At 40.5% G+C, this 27,145-nt stretch overlaps 1 protein-coding gene across 1 annotated transcript in view; it reads right to left on the bottom strand.

Annotated features, from left to right (window-relative positions):
• Positions 1-24,407, bottom strand: part of Phldb2 (pleckstrin homology like domain family B member 2) — a 212,616-nt gene extending 188,209 nt beyond the window's left edge. The window contains exon 1 of the mRNA XM_085832517.1: positions 24,208-24,407. Coding sequence (XP_085688643.1) covers positions 24,208-24,213 — 6 coding nt within the window. The 5' untranslated portion in view covers positions 24,214-24,407. The remainder of the gene's footprint in view (positions 1-24,207) is intronic.
• Positions 24,408-27,145: the final 2,738 nt, after the last annotated feature.

The raw sequence follows: 27,145 nt of genomic DNA on the forward strand, positions 1-27,145 counted from the left end.
CTCTAGAATGTGAAGTCATATTTTAACCCACACCAAAAAAGGAAAATAAGGGAAATAAAAAGCCAGGATTATTTGAGAGTCTGTGGGGACTATAGCTGGGTATTGGGTATTGTGTTACAGAAATTTTCCATTTCAGACACAAACAGCACATAGCAGTATGTGGCCAAAAAGGGGGGCTGAGAGAGACTCCAGGAGGGCCTGGAGAAATAATATCTCCTTCTATCCTGAGGCATGCTGCCAGGTTCTGGGGAGGCTTGTCTAGATCTGCTTCAGATCACACTCGGACACCGGGGATGAGAAGGACAGCTACAGAGTCCCCATAGAGTCCCCACAGAATGCATCTTATTTTCAGAGAGAGCCCTAAGATTTCCTGAATTGAGGCACTGAACCTCTCAGTGCCTCAGTTTCCAAAATCTGAGAATAGGATAAAAACCATTTGTTGAGTATTAAAAACACTATATGTGTTGGCTATAGAACACTGTTAAGGTAATGCCAGTATAATGCTGGCATGTGTTGAGGCCTTTCTCTGCTTGAGCCATTGTGGGAAAGTTCGTAAATAATTCCATTTGATACCTGTGACAACCTGATGCAATTAGATATATCTCTTTTTCTGTTTCAAATTGAGAAAGTTGTCCTGTAGAAAAGCAACTGGCTGCTTTGGGAAGAGTCATCATCTTAGACAGATGATGAGAAATCATCTTACTGAGATTTTAAATTCAATCCTGATCTGGCACTAGAACCTACATAATGGATGGATATCACCCGAACAGATTCTGATGGGTGAGGTGGTGGAGAGGTCTTTTGTTGGCTGAAGTTTTCCTAGTAGTGCCCATTTCGGTTTACCATGAAAGACCTTATCTTTAAGAAGTGTTTTGTTTGGGGCTAGAGAGATGGCTAAGTGATTAAGAGCACTGACTGTTCTACCAGAGGTTCTGAGTTCAATTCCCAGCATAAAATAAACATAAAATAAAACATAAAATAACATAACATAAAATAAATAAGTCTTTCAAAACAAAAAAGTGTTTTGCTGGCTTTCTATGTAAATAAATTGGCCTTGGTTATTCAACAGTGTTGCTCAAAGTCTGCTATCTATGAGCAATGTCACCTGGGAACTTGTAAGAAAGATCCTATAGTCCTATTCCGATCTACCGATCTACCATGTCAGATCTACCATGTCAGGGTCTGGGGCTCAGTAGTCAGTGTTTGAACAAGTCCTTAAATAATCCTGATGCAGCAGAAGCCATTGGCCATGGAGGTAAATAAAGGAAAGTTAAAGTAAAAATAGAGACTAATGATGAGTCTGCACAGCTGCTAGTGACTCATTCTCCCTCACAGCACCCTTCTAAGTTCTGTCCTTTTTAGGATGAAGGATTTGGCCATGTCTTATCATGTATGATGAAGTTCATCAACACTGTCTGATCCTTGCTGAATGGAAGTTGTACGGGGAAGGTTGAGCCCTTCCTCCTACCGTGTGCTTCCAGAGCCTATTTCTGTTTTAAGATCCCTCCCTCAGTTTGCAGTGTGACTGATTAGCTCCAAATTGTTTGTGTTGGGTAGAGCAGTGAGGAATCAAATAACTTAGCTCCATACCAAGGGAAACAACCACTGAGTGGAATTAATGTGCACATATGCTTAGTTTTAATGGTCCCAGGTAGCATCCCGGCCCATCCTCCAGTCCTCCTCAGAGGTCCTCTAAACAACAGAATCTGTAGTAGGGCAGGCTGTTGTCCCTGCTTTTTTGTGAAGCTCTGAAACAAGCTTTGCCTTCCCCTTGGCCTCACCATGTCTGCAGGCTTCCAGGAAGAGAAATAAGAACTACACAGACATCTCCAGTGGCCAGTGTAAGAGGGAGGTCCTGCAGCCCCGCACAAATCTCCTTCTTAACAACCAAGTAAACCTTTCAATAAAATCCCCCCATTGCTAGCTGATACTGTTCCTTGATATTGGAGATGGTGGTTTTCCTTCATTGAAAAACAGTGAGAAATTTTATTTGGCTTTGCTAGAAAAAAAATAGAAATTGTGCTTATTAATGTGACCTGTTCTTAGCATCTTTGAAACAAGAGTCTATTTTTTTCTTTTATCTCCACAAAGATTTGTAAATATTAAGTTCTTATTTTAGAGGGAGGTGGTAACTCTGAATTCCATTTTATATCTCCAAATAGGGTAAAATAAAAAGATTTGAAATGCAAGTGGTTTCTGCTGAAAGAAATTGTTTTTGAATAGCCAAAGAGTTTTGCTCAGCATTTCCAGTTACTATCTGGTCTTATTAATTTACTGCAGGCATACTACAAAGATTAAAGTCATAAGTCTGAGTTAGCAACTCTTAAATGGGGGCACTATTTGTGAAGAATTGAGAGTACCCTGTTATGTCCTTTCTGAGAGATATTTGCAGAAGGGCACGAGCTTAAGTTCAACAGAGAGCCCAAGGCTGGGGAATGGAGAGATGTCTCAGCAGTTAAAATTACTTTCAACTGTTTTAAGGGACCTGAGTTTAGCTACTAGTACTCATGTGGGGTCTCCCAGCCACCTATAATTAGATATGACACCCTCCACTGGCCTGCAAGGGTATAACACACATGCCACACACAAAGACTTAGAAAAATAAACATCTAAAAATAGAATCTTAAAAAAATAGGAAGAACCCAAGACTAGATATAGGCAGAGAAAAGCAGATCCTTTGCTCATTGGTTAACTGGTGTAGGCAAATCTGTGAGTTTCAGGCTCAGTGAGAGACCATGTTCAAAAAAAAATGTAACATGAAGAGGAATTGAGGCAGACACTGGTCAGTGACTTTTGCCCTCCAAGTTCACACATCTGCACGCACACTCGCGTATACACACAAACACACACAGAGAGACAGACAGACACAGGTGCACACAGACTACAGAAACACACAAAAAAATAAAATAAATCAAATGAAATCACACAAGACTTCCCATGGTATTGCCCATTTGATACCAATGTTAAGCTCTCAGTCCAGCAAATTGCATACTGTCATCATTATATGTTATAGCCAACAATAATCACAAAGATCTCTTGATAGACATTTGATTATAGTCTATTGATTAAGAATTTAAAATTCTGAACAACAATGAACCCTAGTCCAAAATTTGGTTTTATGTGTTTCTAGGTACTGAAAGTTATTTAACTTCTTTACTTATAAATCTGGGATAAAAAATTTCTCACCAACCTGCATGAAAACTGTTTTGGATAAAGCCCGATGCTGGATTTAGGAAATGTCCTTTTTCTTCTATATTAAACTACAATTGGTGAAAAAGCAGTAAATGAATATGCCCAATAAATATTCCCTGCTGTGCATTCATGTAAACACATGCACTATAGATAGATCACACACACACACACACAATTACAATGCTGGATTTTTGCCTCTGAGATTCAGATGTTGAAACTGGATTCCCCAACATAAGTGTTAGTATGTGGAGCTTGTGAGAGTTAGGTTGGTTATGGGAGCAGGGGCAGCTCATGAACAGCATTAGTGCCTTTATAAAAGAGACTCCAAAGACTGAGTTAGCCTTTCTACTACATGAGAAGATAACAAGCCCAGATCCTGGAGAGGTGGCATCTCCTCTGTGGGCTTCCCAATGTCCAGGACGACGAGCAAAAAAAAAAAAAAAAAGTTGTCTATAAGCTACTAAATTCAGGACATGCCATTATTGCATTATTCTGATCAGCACTGAGAATCAGATCATTTTCTTTCTTTTATTTCTTAAAACCATGACAGAGGAGAGGGGTCTGGCTCAGTTAAGAGGACTGGCTACTCTTCTAGGGTGTTCAGGTTCAATTTTTAGCACCCCAATGGCAGCTTACAACATGTACCTCCAATTCCAGGGGATCCAAAGCCCCTTTGTGACACCCCTGGGCATCAGGCATGTAAATGGTGTATACAGCTAGACATGCAGGCAAAATGCCCATTCACACAAAGAATAAATAAGAAATCATGATGATCATGTGGATTTATCCCTAAGAACCTGATACTTAGATGCCAAGAACGGCCCAGGTCTCACATTGGTGAAACAGTGTTAGCAGCTTACTGAAAAGCTTACTTTCTACATATGCCACCCAGTAGATTATCAAAACACTTCATGATTTTATCTTTGTGGTTGACTCATTCTTCATATTGATTTGATCCTACAGAGAAGGTCAGACTATCCGCTCTTTAAGATATACCAAAACCCAAGCAAACCAAATGAAACACAAAGCACATGGAATTGTTTGTTTGTTTGTTTGTTTTGTTTTGTTTTGTTTTGTTTTCAGACAGGGTTTCTCTGTGTAGCCCTAGCTGTCCTGGAACTCACCCTGTAGACCTGGCCTTGAACTCAGATTTGCCTGCTTCTGCCTCCAGGGTGCTGGGACTAAAGGCATGAGCCACCACTGCTCCTTAGAAATCATATTGGAAATAATTCAATGAAAACTTAAATTTTATGGTAAATTCTGTTGCTGGTATTTAAAAATATATGCACTCCATAACTCAAGAAATAAACCATTAATGAAATACCTATTATTTCTGCTTATGTTTTATAAATAGAGTTTTATGATGTTGGCTCATACATTTGATATATTATTTTACTTCTTTTTTATTGGTTATTTTATTTATTTACATTTCAAATGTTATCCCCTTTCCAGTTTCCCCTCCACAAGCTCCCTACCCACTCCTCCCTCCCCCTGCCTCTATGAGGGTGCTCCCCCCACCTACTCACCCACTCCTGCCTCACCAACCAAGGGTTCCCCTATCCTGTGTCATCGAGCCTCCACAGGACCAAGGGGCTCCCTTCCTAGTGATGCCAGATAAGGTAATCCTCTGCTACATATACAGCTGGAGCCATGGGTACTCTTTGGTTGGTTTAGTCCCTGGGAACTTTGGAGGTTGGTTGGTTGATATTGTTGTTTTTCCTATGACGTTGCAAACCCCTTCAGCTCCTGCAGTCCTTGCCCTAACTTCCCCATTGGGGTCCCCAAACTCAGTCCAATCTTTGGCTGTGTACATCTGCATCTGTCCAGCTCTGGCAGAGCCTCTCACATTTATTTAGTGTGTGTGTGTGTGTGTGTGCATTTGTGCATGTGTGTGTTTGCACGAGGGCATACACCTGTGTGTTGTGTCCGGGCAGCAGATCACAGCCTGGGTTTTAGCCAGTGTTATTCTTAATATAGTACATTTCAAATTTGTTCAGTCAAACTTCGCCAGGGTTCCAACGCCCTACTTAAAATTCAACTCCTGTGTGCCCGTTTGTGTGCATGTATGTGTAGGTCAGAGGACAACCTGGCTCTCTCCTTCCACCACACGGGTTCTGGGGTTCAAATTCAGGTTACTGGTCTTAGGGGTATGTGCCTTCGTCTTTGGAGCCATTTAACTAGCCCCAACATCTTAAAAGTATGGGATCTGTGAGGGAAAAAAATCTGTGTTTAAAATCTTTTTAGAATATAACTACAGACACATGAGTTCTTTCTCTCTCTCACTTACACACACAGAGAGAGAGAGAGAGAGAGAGAGAGAGAGGGAGGGAGGGAGGGAGGGAGGGAGGGAGGGAGGAAGGAAGGAAGGAAGGAAGGAAGGAAGGAAGGAAGGAAGGAAGGAAGGAAGGAAGGAAGAAGGAAGAAGGAAGAAGGAAGAAATGAGAAAGAGAGGGTGGGGGGCAGGGGTTGCCACAGTCTGGAGGAATGAACAGAGCCGTCTTCAGAGCCAGAGCTTTGGTGGTGGGGGATGGTTGTGCACCCTACTCTGCACAGTAAGATTATCCCCCATATGGTAGTCTTTGTTTCTGTGGTTTGCTCAGGGCTCAAGCAATTTTCAGTAATTTTCTTCAAGGTCTTCCAAGGCAGTTCACAATTATTTTGTGAAGAATTCATTCTGTCACATGCTGTAGGGAGATCTACCACAACCTAATAAGCATCTGTGTGTGCTCTGGGGGACTCTGAGTCTTTTCTTCAGTTGTGACTTGCCACCTCCTCGAAGCAGAATCTCTTCATCTCCTTGGTTTACATTTTTCCCAGGCACTGAGTGTTTTGACTCAGTTCTGCTCACAACCCACAGGGGACTCCTTAAGATTCATGGTTCATGTCTCCAGCTAGAGGCTTTCCAAAATGAATTGAACATAAGGTGCTAATCAGTAATACACAGGCCATGAAAGGCTTCAGAGTTACAGCTCAGTTTGCTTTTTGCTTTGATACGTTTAGTGTGGTTCATATAAGGTATTTCTCTAGGGTTCATTGTGTAAGAAACATTGGGGCAGAGTTCTTTAGTTCTTGCCCCTGCCTGATCTGTTCTATCAATTACTGTTTGTACACACACACACACACACACACACACACACACACACACACTTTCTTTACATGTTTATAAACATTTGGTATTTAATGCTTTATTTGCTGAGATCACTGCTGGATTTATAATAGTATACATACATTATCTTTTGGTAGTGCAGGAATGATAAAGAGATGAGAGAATTTCATTGTCTAGAAGGCTCATTACTAAGTCTTTTCTACAGGTAAGTTTAAGAAACTTGAAGATGTTCTCCTAGGTCTCTTCAAATTTGTGGATATAATTTGAATTGGTCTTTAAGGTCTTCACGGTTATTCATTTGTTTGTTTTCTTTGAGAGAAAGAGAGATGGGAGAGGGAGAGGAGGAAGGGGAGGAAGAAGGGGAGGGAGAGGGGGAGGGGGAGAAGGAGACAGTCCCTCTGCACAGAGAATCTCATTGTGTAGCACTGAGTAGCCTGGAAGTTGCTCTGTAGACCAGGCTGACTTGGAACTCACAGAGATCTGCCTGCCTCTGCCTCCCATGTGCCCTGCTAGGATTAAAGGCATTCACAACTATGCCTAGATGCATTGATGAGTTATTACTGTGTTCCTTTCTTCTTTAATCTTTGGCCCTGTTGTTTCTTGCTTTCAAACTGCACAGCAGCCAACTGTTACTGAACAGTATCCAGAGAGTTAACACTTACTTGTGTGCTCTCTTCTCTCTTGTCTTCTTTCATTCAACCTCCTCCACTCCCCACCCCCTCCCCACAGCTACTCCCCTTTCTGTCTTTTCAGGGCTCACACATGCTAAGCAAGCCCTTTACCACTGGACTACAAGCCCATGGTATCTCTTCACGACTTCTGCTTAGGTTTTCAATCTCCTTTAATGTTTTAACTGTGGCTCTGAAACTACAGTAGCCATCTTGAAAGAACAGGTAATGTGTTATATTTCTCTTCACCCTTCATTTGTGGGAAATGCAGTGATTTGTGCTCAGTTGAATGAGGTTTCATTTCTCATTTGATTTTTCCCTTAAAATATCAGTATCTTGGCGTGTGAGTACAAAATATATCATTTCCTTCCGTAGCTCAAGAAGCATGTGGTCTGGGAACCCTTGCTTTTTCCTAGCCTTCACAGCTGTTAGGTACTCATATGACCCCCCTAATCCTTTGCAGAAATTTAATTGGACAGCTGCCTTGATAATATGCAGTCTCAATGGCAGCCTCTGTTGAGGCAAATAATATGCTATTGTAGTAAGTCTTACAGATTAATGAGGCTTCTCTGCAAGAAAATGGCTTAGGGACAGGAGTTCCCAGAGTGGGAAGGAGGCTACACAGGGAGGGGAAAATCACCTTTACTATCTACCATGGGATGGAGCTGAAGTCTTTGGATTTAGAACTATTGGCATCTTTGTCCTATGAAGAGCTTAGTTAGGCAGTGTCTGTATAGCTGAGCTGTGTTTTAAAGTACTTTTAACAAGGACACTATTGTTAAAAGAAAAACAGTCCTTTCATTTGCACCATTAAAATTACAAGGGAGAAAAATGGGGAAAAAAATACTCCTGGCAGCGTATTTTTTACTTCAGCTGTGACTTCTCTGTCTGAATTGCCAAAGCCTGTGCCAGATGATTCTTGCTTATTCAGCAGAGTGGTTCAGATTCTTGTAAAATTAAATGTAGGTTGACAAATTAAATTTAACACCACCACCCTCCAAGATGTTATGGACATGGAAGAGATGAAAACAAACAAGGGAGAAGTTTTTGTAATAGGCTAATGTAAAGTCGGATTCAATAAGGCACTGGAGTTACATTTCTAGATATAATCTAGTGCAAAGCATATTATGACATGGTGGCCATTAACTTTTTATTATGTGTATGTGTGTTAGTGTGTGTGCATGTGTGTGTGTTTGTGTGGTGTGTATGTAACAAGACATGAGCATGCCACAGTACTATATGAAGGTTGTGGCAACCATGACGTCTTAGGGCAACTGGACCTTCCCTGAGTCCTGGGGATAGAACTTAAGTCACTCAGCTTGGCAGCAAACATACTTACCCACTGAGCCATCCTGCCTGGCATGTGATTAGTCACTTTTTAAAATATGTAACTCTATTCCCTTTCATATATTAATAACATGAGTGTCTTTGTTTCTGTAGAAACAAAGGAAGCTAAGAATTTCCCAAAAATGTCTCTTCAGTCCTTTTGTTAAGAATGTCTCTAGATCTGAATCATCACATGTAAAAAAATCTTTTAAGAATACTTAAAATAAACATTTTACATCGTTGGAGATTAAAATAGCCCATCTGTAAATCATGCTCAAAATGGATTTTTTTGGGGATTTTCTTAAAAAAAAAAAAAAAAAAAAGCTTATAGGTAATTTGAAACGGATGTCTCAATAGAAGTTAACAGACAAGAACTTTCTGCCTTAACCATACTTTCGTAAAAGCATAAATAAAAAGACTAACAATTTTAGCTAGAAACCTGTGTTTAAAGTCTGACTTTGAAGCTAGATTTCTTTAATCCCAGCACTTGGGAGGCAGAGGCAGGAGATTCTCTGAGTTAAAGGCCAGCCTGGTCTTCAGAGTGAGTTCCAGGACAGTCAGAGATACACAGAGCCTTGTCTCAAAAACAAAAACAAAAAAGACAAAACAAACAAACAAAACAAAACAAAACAAAAGTCTGACTTTGAAAGCAATAGGAAACATGTAGTATGAAATATTTTATAAATGTCACCAATCTCACACAAATATCTTAATTTGCAAACTGTTGAACATAACAAAACTCAGTAAAGACAGACATGAGTCAGCTACTTCAGTAGGACTTCTTCCAGGGGTCACTACTTGACATGGGTATTTTCATCTCTGCTTGCCTTGTTTCCCTACAAAATTCCTCTTCTCCTATTTTACATTCTTATTTAATTTATTAAGTATGTATATGTGCGTGGGTTTGCCTGTATTTGTGGAAGCCAGAGGAGGACTTTATGAGATCAACTCTCTCCTTCTACCTTTGTGTAGGTTTGGGGGATGAAATGCAAGTTTTTGGATTTGTGTATCAAGTGTTTGACCTACTAAGCCATCTTTCTTGCCTCCAAGTTCCCTCTTTCTTTCTCTAGCTCCCTGGCAGAAATTGTTAGGGGCAGAAACTGAGTCTTCTTGGAGAAAATGGCCTTGAGTGTCCTCAGGTTTGTCTGGTGTCTCTGGTGCTACTGTTGCTGGGGTCTGTGGCCAGGAGGTAGTATCCAGAATTCTACATTTTGTTTCCTGTGTTCTCTCTCACAACTATCTTCATGGGTTTTTTGTTTTGTTTGTTTGTTTTTGCTTTTGTTTTTTTGTTTTTTTTTTAGGCCTCTCTTGAATAAATCTCATGTTCTCCTTGCAGTTCCAGACTTCATCTGCTTCTGAAACCAAGAATTCTATGGACAGTATAAGGGATCAGTGCCAGCAACTCAGGATCAGACACTGGGAGAGAAACTACACTGTACTTGCATACATACAGGGGATCTCACCAGGTGAGCTATTGAGCCTCACAATACAATAAACTCCTTTACTTCAATATTCAAACAAGATTTGGGGTCACTTACGTAGAAACACATACCCTGCAAAAACTGAAAAACAAACAAACAAACAAACAAACAAACCTAAACAGAAAATGGCAAACGCAAGTAACAAGTAAAATACGGATGCAGGAGTTAGGGTGTGAAATGCAAATGAAAAATGGAGTTGGTAGGAAAGTGAACAGTCAGTCTGACTGAACTGCACAACAGTGCCTTCCTCACACGAGAGGTTTCCTGGGCAGAGCTAAAGCATAGCCAGAGAGACCTGGAAGATGCATCCCAGCACAGCAAACTGGATCATCTGCTGAGGAAGGAGGCCACCACTGTGCTCCTCTGCTCTAATTGTGATTCTAACCCAAAATACAAACATATTTACTATGCATTAAGTAACTCTCAAAATTTAGCGATTTGTGTAGTAGTGTCATGATTTTTGGTGTGTTTACTACCTACCTATTCTTGGACCCAGCATCTTTAGTACAATTGTTAAAAAAAAAAAAAAAAAAGAAGCCTAAATGAACAAGCTTTCTTTAATACATCCTTTAAAAGACATCTATTTTTATGTGTTCGTGTCTCTGTGTGTATATGCATCCAAGTGCATGCAGTTGCATGAGCAGGCCAGAAGAGGGCATCAGAGATTCCTGGAGCTGGACCTAAAGGGTAGTTGTGAGCAGTATTCACTCTTAACTAGTGAGTCATCTCTCCAGCCCTGCTACAGTATTTTTAATACACATGAACATTAATCCATAGTATTAAAATCACGAATTTATCAGTTTACTCTAAAGAGGGCTTAGATGAAGTTTGGTTCAAAATATTGTGCATAAAGTATAATTTGGGATGCCTCTACTGAAATAAAATTGTTGACCTTCTACTTTCATCTTTGGCTGGAGCTTGTGGCCTTGAGATTGAGGTTATTATGGATGGAATATGGAATGTCTTCACGTGTTTTGGATGTTTGGTTCCTAGCTGAGAGTACTCTTCTGAGAAGCGGTGGAAATTTTAGGAGGTGGAGCTTAGTTGGTGAAAGTAGATTACTGGGGATAATTCTTGGAAGTATGTGGTCCCTTACTAAATCAAAACTTACCAATATTAAGACATCCTAATAGGCTTAAGTGTGTTATTTAATTATTTTACTTGAATTTACTCTGTATGTGTGTGTGTATGAGTGTATGTGTGTATGAGTGAGTGTGTGTGTGTGTGTGTGTGTGTGTGTGTGTGTGCACGCACTTGTGCAAATGCAAGTACACATTTGCCATACCACTGGAGGAGAGGTCAGAGAAGAATTGTGTTTACCTCTGTGTTGTGTATTCCAGGCTAATCTGACCTGCGAGCTTCTGGGTGATGCTCCTGTTATCACTGCCTCTTGCTGTTTGAGGACCAGGATCATACACACCTGCCACAGGATGTGGCTTTTTGTGCGACTCGGGTCATTAAGCTTGCTCAGCGATTACTTTTGCCTGATGCCCTTTCTCCTAGCCAGAGATTCCTTAATTACTAAATTGCAGCAAGTGTCACATGGTCATCAATACCCCTAGGTACTCAATTTTCTCCAATTTAATAAATGGGGATTGCTAGCATATTACCTCAAGTTATTTCATCATTGATTGGCTGGAAATCTATGTATTCATGAGTATGGGTCATGCACCACTCTTTTCCCCTTAATTTATTTATTCATTCACTTTACTTCCCAATCATAGCTGCCTGCCCGGTGCTCCCCTCCCCCTCCCCTCCTCCTCTGAGAAGGAAGAGGATACTCTGGATCTCAACCCATCCTGGCACATCAAATCACTGCAGAACTAGGAGAATTCTCTCCACCTGAGGCCTGACAAAGCAGCCCAGTTAGGGGAACAGGATCTGCAGGCAGGCAGGCAACGGATTTCAGGGACAGCCCCTGCTCCAGTTGTTCGGGCACTGAATGAAAACCAAGCCATGTACTTTTCTTATTTGTGACTTTCCAATTCACTCAAGGCCCAACTTTCCACCCAGCAGCTGACTTCAGTGGTGTGGATTACTTACCACTTCTTAGAAGCAGTCAGTTTGACTGTTATTTTTGTGGCAAATATTCTTTCCCAGTTCACTGTTTCTATATTTATGCATCTTTATAGAATTTGTAAAAAGAGTTGTAAACACTAAGTATAGCCTAATTAACTTTTGAATATATTCTTTGTTTCAAATTGGATGAAAGACTAAAACCCATATGCAAATTGCTCTATTACAAGTTTGACTTCTAATCTGTTTCTAGAAGGAAGGGACAGCTCAACAATTTTTTGGTCCCACTCTAGGAAGCATCAGCACCATTTATGGGAATAAAATGTTCAAACAAACCTTAAGCATTTGTCTTAAGTCACTATTAGAAAGAGTCTCATGTAGTCTAGGTTCAAGAATATGAAATTTATCCTTCTGACTGACACACCGCTTAACGTGTTTGAAGTCAAATTTGACCTTGCCAGTTAACGTGAACCATTGGGCTCTGTACTGGGTGGGCCAGCCTCTGGTCTCAGGTTTTCCGTGTACCAGGTGCTGACATTCGGAGGCCTCATCATCCTTTTTCCAGTTCTGTTTGTTCACTTTCTGTTGAAAGTTGCTCCACAATAAATTAAATCCAAGCACAACTGAGTAGAGGTCAGATTTCTAACAAGACCATGGACCAGGAGAAGGTCCCTCTGGCAGGGGATATGTGAGAAGCTTGGGTTGGAGAGAATGTTTCTAAATTAATGTTCCCATTCAAGAGATGGGCATCAGCCACAGATTTGGATTCAGGGAAAGCTCTTTATTTTGTTTTTCTGGTTTTTTATTTAAAACTATCTCTTTGGACTTCCTTCTTTCTTTACTTCTCTAGAGAGCAGAGAAACCTCCTTCCTCAGGGCTATTATAAGTCTCTACTCTGGTACCTTTAGGAAAAGTAAGCAATTTCCCAAAAGGAAACAGCATTTTCTTCCAAATAAGAATTCTTAAAATGGAAGACTGTGAGTCCTAATCTTGTTTTATATGAGATAATGCATAGGTCTCAGCTTTTCTGCTTTCCTGAATACCTATCCACAGGTCATTTCCTAATGTCTTTACAGCTCTGCATGATGCTCTGATGACGGCTTCCTTGGTTCATCTGCTCAAGGAGACATTGCTCTACTTTCTGAGAACAGCTGTCCATGCGAATACTCATCCTGCATCCATAGTGCTCAGCACAGCATCTAGCACACATTAGGTACTCTGCAGATAGATGCCTTCTTATCGGATCTGTGCTATAACCAAGGAAAACACCTGATTCCAGCATGCTGTTGTGACCTTGGTCTGAGGGAGAGTGAAGGAGTTCATACCTTTTTATACAAATGCATCTGAGGATGAGTGGAACCACAATTGGAGATTCATCAGATAGGGGACAGAAAGAGGAAGTGTGACCTCAGCTAATCTTTCTAGGGGAAACAGCCAAAGATTAAGCAAAACCAGATGTGGTTAGATTATATATCTTCTTCCAAATAGAGTTAAGCATATGTGCAAGGTATGCACATAATCTAACAAACATTGCTAAGGTCACTTTATCCATGGATAAACTTCCTCAGATTTTAGTATTTAATCTTGTTGATGATATCACCTAAAATCATATAGATAGTGATGGGATATATAATTTACCATGCCAGGAGTTACTGAAGACATCTGTAGTTCATATAGTTAACCAACCCTGTGATTTATTTAGATATCACCGAAGACCTGTTTGTGAGCCAAAGGTTCTTGTAGTGTGTCATTTATAGAAATTATCGAAAGATGTCACAATTTTAAAGCCTGGAGTATGATATCAATAGAAGTTTTCAAGGCCAGTCTTCTAAATGGATATTAATTAATTCCAGAAATTAAAAATTCTTTGGTCCAGTACAGTAAAAAATAGGAATATAAAGACGAGCTCTGCTTCTTCTGGGAAACCTCTATTGGATACGCTGTTCTTGCCTTAACCATTGAGAGGATGTTTGTCCTCAGATGAGAGATAGATTCTGGCTTCCTTGGCTGAGTGAAAGTTACGGGAAGCTATATGAATGAGTAAGAAAATCCAGGACAGCCAGGGCTACACAGAGAAACCCTGTCTCGAAAAACCAAAAAAAAAAAGAAAAGAAAATAGAATTCATATTGTTGTTTTGAGACAGCATCTCACTATACAGCTCTGGATGTCCTGGAACTCACTATCCAGGATTTCCTATACAGAGAATGGTGCAGCTTGCAGTGGGTAAGTCTTTCTACCTCATTAATGTTGTTAAGATAATCTCAAGACTTGCTTAGAGGTTTGCATCCCAGATGATTGACAGTAAATTCTGCCAAGTTGACAATGAGCAGAGACCATTAAAGGTGCTTTTGGTGAGCATTTATTTAATTTATAGATTCTTAAACATGACTGTATCCAATATCGCTACAGAGAGTATCAACTAAACATTATTCATTGGGTTCCCAATACCTTTAGTGATAAATTACCCAAGGAGTCAATTCGATGTCAGGAATAGAGTGAAAGCTGAGATGAAGGAAGACTTGGCACTACTTTTGTTGTTACTATAGAAAGTCACTTGAAGATACTGCCTGGAGAGTCAGACTCTTCTCACTGAATTCATAGAACTTACTCCTCTCCCAGAAAATTATAATATATATGTAATATGTAATAATATTCAAGGCATCTCTTCAAATGGGACAAAAATAGGCAGTGCCATGGATTAAGTCTTCTGAGACATAAAAACATTTATGTATACTATCCTTGTTCAGTCCTTTGGGATGATATAAACCAAAGTGGGTCCATGCTAATGCCACATTTTCTTTATTGGGATTTCTAGGCAGGCCTTGGTGTACAGTGCAATTAGTGGCTTCCTTTGAACAGGCCTTCCCAGGACTGCTTTCTTCTATACAATGTGTGATAGTTAATATTGATTAGTAATTAATATTATCAACTTAATAGAATAAGCCTTTTGACATACTTGTTAGGGATTATCTTCATAAGGCTAATTGAGGTGAAGACATACCTTAATTGTGGGTGACACCATTTCCCCGGATGGATCTTAGATAGAATAAAAAGGAGAAAGATCTAGGCTGGCTACTTTTATGTGAGTTTGACACAAGCTATAGTCATCTAAGAGGCAGGAACATTGACTGTGACAATTACTTATAAGTTCAGGCCTGTGGAATATCTTCTTAATTAGTGACTGATGGCGGAGAGCCTGGACCATTGTGGGTAGTGCTATCCCTGGAGTAGTAGTCTTGAGTTCTATAAGAAAGCAGGCTGAGCAAGCCAAGGAACAATTCAATAAGCTGTTCCCCTCTGTGGCTTCTTCATCAGCTCCTGCCTCCAGGGTCCTGCCCTGTTTGAGTTCCTGTCTTGATTTCCTTCAATGGTGAACAATGATGTGGAAGCATATGCCAAATAATTATTTCCTCTTCATGTTGTTTTTGATCATGGTGTTTCATCATAGCAAAAGTAACCCTAAGAAAAGAGATGAGCACTAGAATTCGTCTTTTGTTGATTCCTGACTATGGATACAAGTGACCCACTGCCTCTGACTATGGATACAATGGAAACCTTCCTGACTGTGGAGAACAGTGTATGTGGTCCAGCTGCTTCTGATTATGGATACAATGTTACCCACTGCCGCTGACTATGGATACAATATGACCTTTTCTGGCTATGGATACATTGTGACCCTTCCTGACTATGGATATAATAGGAACCTTCCTGACTAGGGATACAGTGTGACTGGTTGCCTCCAGCTCCTGCCATCCTGACTTTCCTACGGGATAGACTACTGAAAACTTCCACAAACAACCTGCTCCCATTTAAGTTGATGCTGTCAAGGCATTTTTTCCCCTCAGCACCAGGAAAAGAAACTAATTCCCAGTGTCATAATGAGCAAGCATTAATCTTTTAATCTTTCCTTTTTAAGTGGAGAAATAGAGCACAGGATGACATAACTCAAAGGCAAAAAAAAAAAAAAAAAAAAAAAAGCAATGCATGAAATGGATGGCACAGTCTTGTCAGTCAGTCACCAGGATGCCCTTCATTTCTGCAGATTACAAGAGAGAAATCAGAGCCTCTCTAAAGCCAACTGCCCTCTCTGCTTAGACCCTCGGGGAAGATCTTTGATGCACTCTTACTTCCTTGGTGTGCTTTACTTCATGACAAATAGCCTTTCATGGAGCTTACAAGAAGGAACAGGAGCTCAGGCATAAATCGGCAATAAACTGGCTGAGTAACACTGGGCGAGGCAGCTGGCTTGGCTCAGGGAGGGGCAGATAGACCGGGGTGGTCTCGGGATACAGAGCTGAGTCTTCCTCAGCCCGTGGCCATTGTTCTGCTTCTCAGTGGACACCAGGGTCAGTCCCACACTTATGCTTTCTCTCACGTTACCCACTCCTGAGTCCAAAGCACACTATTCTATCTGACTCGATACCATGTTTCTTTAACCTCAGGCAAGTTCTGCCACCTCCAAGAGCTGTTTGTTTATTAAGGGAAAATAACTGCTCTTTGAAGCGCTTATTGGTGACAGGGGGGGAGGGGTTGGGGGGGGAGACAAAGTTCAACATCACTGCCAAGATTGCAGCTGCATGTGAACTCAGATGTGGTTCACTGCATTCTCCCAGGTGAATGGTCTCCTCTAAAAGGATGGGTGATGTTGGCCTATCCAGTGCACAGCACACTCAGAATTACAAATCTAAGGTATAGGAGCCTCTCTGTCTCTCTCTCTCTCTCCTTTATTTACGTATATTTGTGCTTGCTTGTGTGAAGTTATGTGTATCATGTGTGGGCAGAGCCTGCCAAGGCCAGAAGAGGGTATAGGATCTCCTGGAATTAGACTTATGTGTAATTGTGAGTCACCATGAGTCGTCATCTGCAAGAGCAGTAAGTTCTCTGAATAGCTAAGCCAGCTTTCCTTTCTGGCGCTCCATATTTTCTTTATGTAAAGTTTTATTAGCATACATTAGCCTCTGCTTGGGGGAGGGGGCAAACAGTCTCAGATTAGATTCGATGCCTTCTCCATAGAATGGAATTCATTCTTGATAAAAAAAAAGGGGGGGGCGCACAGGGAAGAATTTAATACAGTTGTTTAGCTAAATGGATATGGTGACAAATTGCTTTCTGGTCACTTGAATTTATAACTACAAAAGAATCCCATCCTTGGCCTTAATCAGAGAACCTTCTTTACTGTAAATGTCAGTGAACCAAGGGACTGGAGGCTGTCAAAGTGATGGGAGTACTAGACAAATGAGTGCCCAGCCCTAAACAGAACATTGATGCTCCTTTCCCCTCTGAACTCAAAGAACATTATTGAAGAGGGGGCAGAAAGAACAGGAGAGCCAAAAGGTGGAAAGGGGAGCTGCAACATACTTTTTCCTGGGCATGACACAGTCATTGCAAACACAAACTCACAGGAACAAGGGTTGTCTGCACTGGACCTGCACAAGACTGGGCTTGTCAGTAAGCAGTCATGGATCTTGGAGAAACTTAGCAAAGCCTACCTCACCCTAGTGAATTCTTGGCTACTTATGAATTCTGAGGTAGTGAGTCATTGATTATAATTGTGTAGCTACTGGAAGCTCATTATTGGATAATTCTATACCCATGGTCACACGAACCAGCCCTGGTTAAACTCAGTGACTCACAAAACAACAAGAAGAAGACATGAACATAGGAGGAGGGGGTATTGGTAGAGTTGTGGGAGGGATCTGAGAGGGAGTGAGTGAGGGTAGTCAGAGCATAATACGGATGTCTGAAATTGTCAAGGAATAAATTTAATTTATAATAAAATATAATCCTGGCCTTGGATAAAACCGATAGCTGTATAACAAAGAGGAGACTGACTGTCTATTTCATATATTATAAAAGGTAACACAAGGGCTGGAAGGGTGGTTCAGGGGTTAAGAACACTGACTGTTCTTCTAAAGGTCCTGAGTTCAATTCCCAGCAACCACATGGTGGCTCACAGTCATCTGTAATGGAATCTGATGCCCTCTTCTGGTGTATCTGAAGACAGCTAAAGTATACTCAAATAAACAATCAAATAAATAAATCATAGACGTATATAGTGTATTTTGGTTATATTCACCCCAGTACGTTCTCTTATTCCCCTCTGACTGACCTTTTCATCTTCCTACTTCCTAACTAGTGCCCCTTCTCTCTTCATACTGTTTCTTCTTTCAGTAGTTTTGTGCATGAGCTTAGATGAGCAGTGATTTGCAAGACCTGCACTGTGTAGCAGTTTCCTCTAAGATTAAAGCCTTCTAATTTGGAGGGAAATGTCTTAAGACCGGATGTTTATAGGGAGGTGAAACAACAATGAGCCATTTTACTGGCCTTCCCATCTTGACATCCTCACCTGCCCTGTAACCTGCTCTTTCTCGTCTTCTGGACAGGGTATCACTGTGTAGCTCTGGTTCGCTTGAAGATCTCTTTGTTGACAGGTTGCCTTTAAATTTTAAGAGATCCATCTGTCTCTGCTTCCAAAGTGCTGTGATCAAGGCCATGCCCCACCACATCTGACTCCAATGTCTTTTTAAAAATCACTTCCTCTACTAAAGTCACTGTTGTTTGCTACTTAATACTACGCACAGGTTTTTGCTAAGATTCCAAAATACCCAGGATGTTGTATTAGTGATTGAAATTATACCACATACACACACACACACACACACACACACACTCACACACTCACACACACACTCACACACACTCACACACACACACACACACACAAACACAGTTAAGTTTAGATCCTTATATAAAGATATCAAATCTTGATTTTGTTTTTTGTTTTTCGATTTGTTTCTAAAAGGATCTCCTGTATCCCTGGCTGGCTTGCAACGCACAGAGATTCTTCTGCCTCTGCCTCCCAAGTGCCAAGTGCTAGGATTAAAGGCGTATACCATCATACTCAGCCTGCAAAACTGTTCATAAAAACAGTATCTAACACCTTTCTGTTGCCAAACTGAAATCCCATCAACAGATGTTACAGATTATTCCTGTAGAGATACATGGGAGTGAAACTCAGAACAAATGAAGTTGTGCCAAGCCTAGACAGAAAGACAATAGTGGAGTTGGGATACGGATGACTTTGGCTGTTGCATGTGCTTATGTTACCAATACAAATAGATTCTATGATAATATGTCTATGAATATGAGGAATCCCCCTATTGTAGATAGATGCCAGACATGATGAGTTTCAATCAGGTTCCAGGAACTGGTTCTGCTTATATTCACGATTGCTATCTAGGAAAAAGTTAGATTTTGTGGAATGCAGGCGTTTGAAGTTGAGGTTTCCTTGTCTTGGCATTGGCAGAACCATTCTGGGACTTTCTTAGGCTATGACGAATTCTACCATACATATCTTCCCTGTGAACTCTTCTGCTTGCTCTCTGGATGTCCTCTCCTCTTGCGACATGCTTGCATCCTAACTACGAGTTTTGAGCTGCTCACACTGTGAAATCAAATGAGATCACCACAAAGTGGCCCCATGGATGAAAGCCCTCTTTCCACAGAAACTCACTGGCACACCTGCTAAGGGAACTATCCAAGATTCTTCTTAAGAAATGCAGTCTTCAAAACAGCAGGCCAGTGACGACCAATGACAATCCTGCTCAGTTAGAATTCTCTGTAGGAAGCATTGTTGGTAGTGTTGTGGCTCTATATAATAAACAAAAGACTGTGAGTGTTACCTCAGTGTTAGTGCACTTAAAATTAAAACTTTGAATCATGCTCTCTAAATAAAGTTGGAGCTTTATGTGAAAATATCATCTTCATTTTACATTCCGGGCAGCTCTCCAAGCTCTGGTGAGTTATTATTATTATTATTACTATTATTATTAATTATTATTGTTTTCACATTTAACTCCTTTACTGTTCCTATAAAGAAGATTGACCTTGCAAGAAGAGAGGGGAGTGCAACAGTTTTGAAGTTGGTGTGGGCTGGGAGAGTAATCACATTCTCTCTGTTGCTTACCTCAAACTTATTGATCCTCAAGGTCCATAGAAACTCTGAGGATACAGTGGTTGATAAGCCAACCAGCAGATGACTGTGTGGAGGTATTAGCGGGTCTCCCACTCCGACCAATACAAACTACGTCAAAGGACACAGACTGGAGGATACTGTGTGTGTATATATATATATATATATATATATATATATATATTCTGTCATGGACTCCATTAACATCTTACGTTGCTCAAGGGCAAAGACTTTGGCCCTTAGGTTTTATTAAGTTACAATTATTCCCTTCATTTTCATTACTCCACAAAATCTAATTAACATAATACCACTATGGCTCTGACCTAGTAGAATTCTAGCCAAAACCAAGGGAACTGCTGTCTGAATGGATCTTTACAGCCTGAGAATAGGTTGGACAATCATTTGACATTCTACAGGGCTAAAATAGCTATGGGCCTCACTGCTCCCATTTGGAGGCCTTGAACATCTAGAAGAATCTTTGTGTAGTACACACACACACACACACACATACAAGAATAAACAATTTGAGGTCTAAATCCTATAGGGCTTGTTATATTCGAGGGACTAAAACAAGATCTCAGTGGGTTTGAGTCTCAAGTTTCTTATCTAAAAAGAGTTCATCTCAACTGTTATGGCATCTGTTATAACATAAAATGGCTCTTATAACATTCAGTAAAATAACTCACACACCAGAAAGAAAGCCGAGAAAATGTTGAGCTTTCTTTCAGACCAGTGTGAAAACAGAAATCAATTTTTAAAAAAATCTTGTAGAGAACTGAAGACAGTAAGTCATTTTCCTAGTGTGCCTAAGCCCTTTTCACTACATCTACACATGATAATAAAGAAAAAATTTATATATCCTCTGTATTACATTAAAATCAACTTAATAAGCAAATGGAAGAGTGTTTGTGACAATAGTCAGAAATAATTTCTGTCACAGCTTCTCAAAGGCATCACAAGACAACCTGTGGACATTGGTAGTTGTTTTACAAGGTCAAAAACATACTATGGGGAACAGGCAAAGGGATAAAAGTCATCTCTAAGAGCCAAGCAAAGGCTTTAGAAAAGGACTCTCCACCCTTTTGTAGCAGCAATGAACATAGAAGAGCTACTATTGTGTAGACTTGTTTTCTTGAACAATGACACAGAATATAGTCTTTCAGATCAGACAGAATCTAACTAACTCAAATGTTACCTTATGTTCATGAATCCATGATGTGGACACATTACATAGCTTTGTTTTTATTATAACTAATGGAAAGGGTTAGTAAATGAAATTGAACCATTTATTCATCTAATGTTTGATACAGGTAGAGAATTCTTTTGAGACATTATCCTTTCTCTTCACCCGTCTGTTTCTTCCTGTGTTTTAGCCAAGAATAGTAACACAAAAATAAGGTTCACATCAGGCCAACTGATTTAGGAGGTAGATATGGTGATGCATCCAGAAATTCCTACTTGGAAGGCCTCTGTTGCCATATTCCTGAGGTGTGCAAAGGCAGGCTCAAAAAGAAGAAACCCTTTGTTCAACCATGTTCGACTGACCACATTTCATGATAGCACGTCTTTATCTTAATTGTGTAAGTACTGGGCACTGTGGCTGCTTTGGACTTTGTGCCAGACTGCTAATGACATTTGAAAGAGAAATTTGAGGTTAACAGAACTCAGGGTTGGTGTTTAAATAAGAACACCCTCCCCATAGACTCATGTGTTTGAATGACCATAGGGAGTGGCACTCTTAGGAGATGTGGCTTTGTTGGAGTAGATGTGGCCTTATTGGAGGAAGTGCGTCACTGAGGATGGGCTTTGAAGTTTCAAATGTTCAAGCCAGGCCCATTATCTCTCTCTCTCTCTCTCTCTCTCTCTCTCTCTCTCTCTCTCTCTCTCTCTCTCTCTCTCTCTGCTGCTTGATGATTCGGGTGTAAAACTCTCAACTTCTTCTCCAGTACCATGCCTGCCTGCACACCACCATGATGATAATGCACTAAATCTGTGAACCACAAGCCAGTCCAAATTAAATAGTGTTCCTTACAAGAGTTGCCATCTTCCTGGTGTCTCTTCACAGCGATAGAAACCCTAACCAAGACGGACTCCAAGCTAATGTGTGTCTATGTAGTTGCCAATATTGGAGCTTTAATAAAATGGATTGCTAATTGTAAATGAGGTAAAAGCCTCATCCTACCAAATCCCTTGAATTTGATGAGGGGGCATTAGCTGGAATGCATGAGATAAACTCTTGAGTTCCCAGAAACGTAGTAACATCATCTCCTTTTCTGGTTTTACACTTCCAACAGGGACCATGGGTTTGAGGGCATGAAATGAAAGAGGCTGAGTCCTAACCTGAGAATGAACTAAGCTCATGAGGATCAAGAACATTCTAGTGACTGCTACACCTAGCTAGACTTCCTTCTGCTCCCTGCCTGTTTTTTTCTTTATATTCCATCTAAGTGGTATGAAGTCCACTGCTTATGCCATTTGATCATAGTAGCACTTAACTGGCCTCAGGCAACACACAACCATAGACTAGTGCAGAATCTGTGCTAGTGAGCATTGTTTACCTTGCTGGCTTGGCTTTCTGGTATATGCTACTGTGTGTTCTCAAGTCTTCTGAGAGACTTGAGACTTGACTCACGAGAAAGACAAGATTGGAAACAAAGTAGAAGTGAGTCCAAATCTGGGACTCATGACAGCATTATCATGGAAAAATTAATTGACTTTCATGGCTCTAACTTCCTAATATGTAAAAGGAACAACAGTGCCTACACTAAGTCAGTCAATCTCAACAATAATCTTCCCCTAGCTAATATTAGATGTACAGAAAAACCCGATCTACCACACTGAGCTTCTAGTATGAACTAGATGCTACACAGAAAGGATATGTAAGTGATAGAAGGCAGCCTGCAGCACTGTAGGTAAATCTGCCAGTATATTTGAATTTCCCAAAGTCTTTACCCACCTCTGTCACTTGTGTTATTTACAGACATGCTCGAGATTGCAGCTATAGACATATTTAATATTTTGCAGGGCATCATCATGTAATTCACAAATGGTTATTTTCTAAGATGGTCCTTGGAGGCAGCTCAGACATTGTCCAAATCACAAATGGGGTTTAATGTCTGCAGTGGTCTCAATTCCTGCATCTAATTAACTGTCAAGCCATTAAAAATTCCAGTCACAATCCTCACCTGGGGGTATTCACCTCCTACCCATAAATGATTGACCAAATAAGTATCACACATCACTTTGTTTAGAGCACTGGCCAATCTGTTTCCTAAATGGAGTTCAGAAGAATTGGGCCCCACTACCACAAACCACCTGAGTAATAATTGTAAGAGTTAGAAATCATTACATAGGCCAGACAGGTCTATGTAGTCACAATACGCCAGTTCTGCAACTAACGGGGTTACATTAAGACTAGAGAAGAGTGGATCATATTTGTTAAAAAATAAAGTTCTTGGAATGTGTAAATTGAGGATATTCCTATTCCTCCCTATTATTTCTTGATAAACTGTTCTCCAAGAATAAGCTAGCGTCTTGTTGGATCGTTCAACTACTTTTTCTGGGTCTCCAGTGACAGCTGAGGCTTTCTCTAAAGCCACAATTTCCTGTGCTTGAGGGGAAACTAGGCAGTAGGTCTGTGAGTGAGTCTTGATTGAGTTAATGAGTCACTGAGCTGATATGGTTCTTGGGTGCTTACCACACTGGAAAGAACAAAGACTTAGAGGGATTAGAAAGGCATATGGGCTTTTGCTGACTTTTGTGGCTCCTTTCTATATAACAATGCGTATGTGTGCGTATGTGTGCGTATGTGTTCTATGGGGGCACTCAGTTAGGCAAGGACTTTGGTGGTCCTCCTTTAACGGTAAGAAACAGTGTTGGGTCAGTAAATGATTGACCTGGCTGCTCTGGTGATAAGCTTTGGTAAATAGACTTGATTCTGCTCCAGGGATTTCAGGATTCTTTAACGCTTTAGGTTCCAAAGCAAGAAAATGCTTGTAGGTTTTTGAGAAATCTTGTCATTTGAAGTTGACAGCCTTCAGAAATATATATGCACTGTCCTCTCCAGTATCATCTTGTAAGCAGAAAGAAGCATATGAAAGCAAAGTTCTGGAGCAAAGAGCCATGTTGGAGGAACCACCAACAATGGAAACTTGTCAATCAATCACAGATAGGATATTCTGTAATGAAAGAGGAAAATAAATCTCTGCAAAACTTGAAGCATGTAGAAGAACTGTCATCAACTTTCAGAGGAGAGAAGATGGTAAAATACAGCTTGCTTTCTAGGTTATGTTAATGGACAAGAAACCGAATTGCCTTCACATACAGGGATATCTACCACCTCTCCATCAGCAGGCCAGTGTCAAAGGTGTCCTGGTTATGAGGTGAGGCAAGGTATTTGCTCTGTGATCTTGAGAGAAGGAGCAATGATAAGATAGGTTACGTACCTCCATTGCTGCTTTCCTATCCGGTATCTTTCCTGGCTTCCTTCCCGACTTAGCTGGAGAGTCTAGAGCTGAGGCAGAAGCATCCCCTCTTCCCCAGGAAAGAAAGGGAGGTGACTCCTTTGTCTCCTTCCCTGCTGGCCACAAGCAGCAACTTGCTTATGGTCAGGAGTGTGGACAGATGTGAAGGAGGGAGTCTGTGCTGGTCTCTGCTGCAGACCTGACCAATCAATACACACCAGGCCTACTCAAATCCAACCAGAGAGCTGGATGGCAGAAGTAGAGAGCAGGACTCGGAGGTGGTGGCTGAAAACAGTGGCTGAAAGCTATAGACTGTCCAGCAGCGATTACTTTGTCACTGGGTCTGTAGACAAGAAGCCTTAAGACTATCTACACGAGAAAGGAAAGCTTCACTCCACTCGACCTTAATGACTTCAGGAGGGAATCTGGAGGATCCTTTATGAACCATCCAATTTAGTCATAGAATTTCTCCTACTGACTTTTTTTGAGACCTATTTTATAGTTCTTTGAAGAAACAGGGTTGTATATACTGAAAATGTGGCATGTGTTGGACATATTATCACTTAAGTTACAGTTTTGTGGTGAGAAGAAAAGGCTCAATGGAGTGATGGCCACACAACCAGAAGGAGGTGCTAAAATTGGTATCAGAAGCAACTCTGCTCTTAACGTAATGCCTGCAGTAATCTTCCCATGACACAGTCTGAAATAGCCTAAAAAGATGTCCAGGCCTGATTCCCAGAACTGTGAATATACTACCTTATAGCAGCAGTTTTCAACCTGCGGGCCATGAATTTGTGTGTGTGGGCCAAATATCACATATCCTGAACATTAAATATTTGTTATGATTCATAATAGTAGCAAAATTATAATTATGAAGTACAGTGAAAATATTTTATGGTTGGAGATCACCAACACATGAGGAATTATATTAAAGGGTCACAGCATTAGGAAAGACAAGAAACACTGCATTATATGGTAAAAATGAACATTGCATATTTTATTATGGTGTGTGTGTATATATGTATGAATTAATTTAATTACGATTACTTATAGGAACATAGACTACTTATCTGTGGCTACACCATTGAAGAAAATGCCTCTCCATCTTCCAGCAGCTATCAATTGCTAATAGGTCTTTAGAAAATGGTGGGACCTCCTACATGAAGAATCTTGAGATGAAAGATTATTGTAATTTATTCAATCAGAATTATAAGAGGTTAAATCAAAAGCCATGTAATGTCAGAGACAGAGTCAAATATGAATAATGCAAAGTTACTTGTTGGAAGATGGACAAAGATCCAAAGTCAAGTAATGTAGACATCTTCTAGCAGCTAAAAAGTCCAAGGCCTGGGTTCTCCTAGGGCACAAAGAGAGAGAGAGAGAGAGAGAGAGAGAGAGAGAGAGAGAGAGAGAGAGAGAGAGAGAGAGAGAATGGTCTCAATGGCTCATTTTAAATCATTTTAAACCTTTGGTTTGAGACGTGTAAGATAAAGAATTTGTGTTGTTTTGAGTTATCAAGTTGGGTGCAATTTATTGTGGCAAGAGGCAGGTTGCATGCCTTCCTTTATAATAGTGGGCTGGTTTTTAACCCTTCCACGCTTTTATTCATTTAGTTTCTATTTTTTTAAATAGTAACCCCTTTCCTGGTTATTTCATACACCCATGATACCAGAGGAGGCAGCAGGAAATGGCAGGAAATAGCTCCAGGAAGAGACTCAGAGCCTGGATTTTGTCCTTTCACTGTTTTTACATCTACCATCTTAGAACTCTGAAAAATTGAAACTTAAATCTGTACTGGAGAAATGACCAGCAGTTAAGAGAATGGGACTGCCCCTTTCAGAGGACCGGGGTTTGATTTCTAATACACACATGGGCACTGACAATCATCTATAGCTAACATTCCAGGGGATTCACTTCCATCTTCTGGCCTCTGCTGGCATTATGCATGCACGTTGTGTGCATACATACATAGGCAAGACACCTATACACATAAAATAGTAATTTAAAAGCTCTTGAATCGAAGTCATGTAACAACTTGGAGACATTAAAGCTATCTACATCAAGTTTCCATTTTATAGCTCCTCTCATACTTCTCAGTTACATGACTTCTGGATCCTTCCTTCTACTTATGCTTCATGTGGGGAGTTCTGATTTACCCACTTCTCTCTGAGAGGTGCTATCCAGACCTGTACAAGGCAACCAACCTCACTGTATCTACCCGTGAGCCTGCTATGTGGTCCCTACAGTCCATCTAACTATTCCATAAGATTTTTCAGACTTAATTTGGTCTTTTATCTGATTTTTTTCTCATTTTACCTCCCAAAAGAGTACCTATACTGAAAAAAATTATTATGAGTTTTAATTCTTCTTAACAGGGAGGACCAACCTTTTCTAGTAGCCGTTTAAATTAGCCATACCTGTTTGCTTAGCAGAATTTAAGTGACACTTCACTTCATATCTTGTGAAATACAATGGTCTGTAACTTTATAGAGTCACGGACCCTTTCTTCATTTATTTTATTGTTTAAACGGACTGCTTATGTGTGTACCTGCGTGTGGGTATATGCATGTGAGTGTTGGTGCCTGTGGAAGCCAGAAGTCAAGTGCCCAGGAGATGGAGTTAACAGGTTCCTGGAAGTCACCCAACATGGATGCTGGAAAGAAAATTTGGATTTTCTGGCAGAGCAGTTATAGGCCCTTAACCACTGAGCTGTCTCTCTAGCTGCAGGAATATACATTGCCTTTTGAGAGTCAAATGAAAACTACAGACTCTCTACCATAAAGAAGTATGCATTTGGCTAAGATTTGGGGCCATTATGTTATCATTCTGCAGGATTTCAGTGCTCTGGAACTAATCTCTGATGTGTGGTAAGTTCTGTCAGTCTAATGTCTTCTTTCCTTTATGCTTTACAGAGAGCTAA

Source organism: Mus caroli, unplaced genomic scaffold, assembly GCF_978045245.1.
Source record: "Mus caroli unplaced genomic scaffold, Mus_caroli_1 scaffold_17, whole genome shotgun sequence".
Classification (NCBI taxonomy): domain Eukaryota; kingdom Metazoa; phylum Chordata; class Mammalia; order Rodentia; family Muridae; genus Mus; species Mus caroli.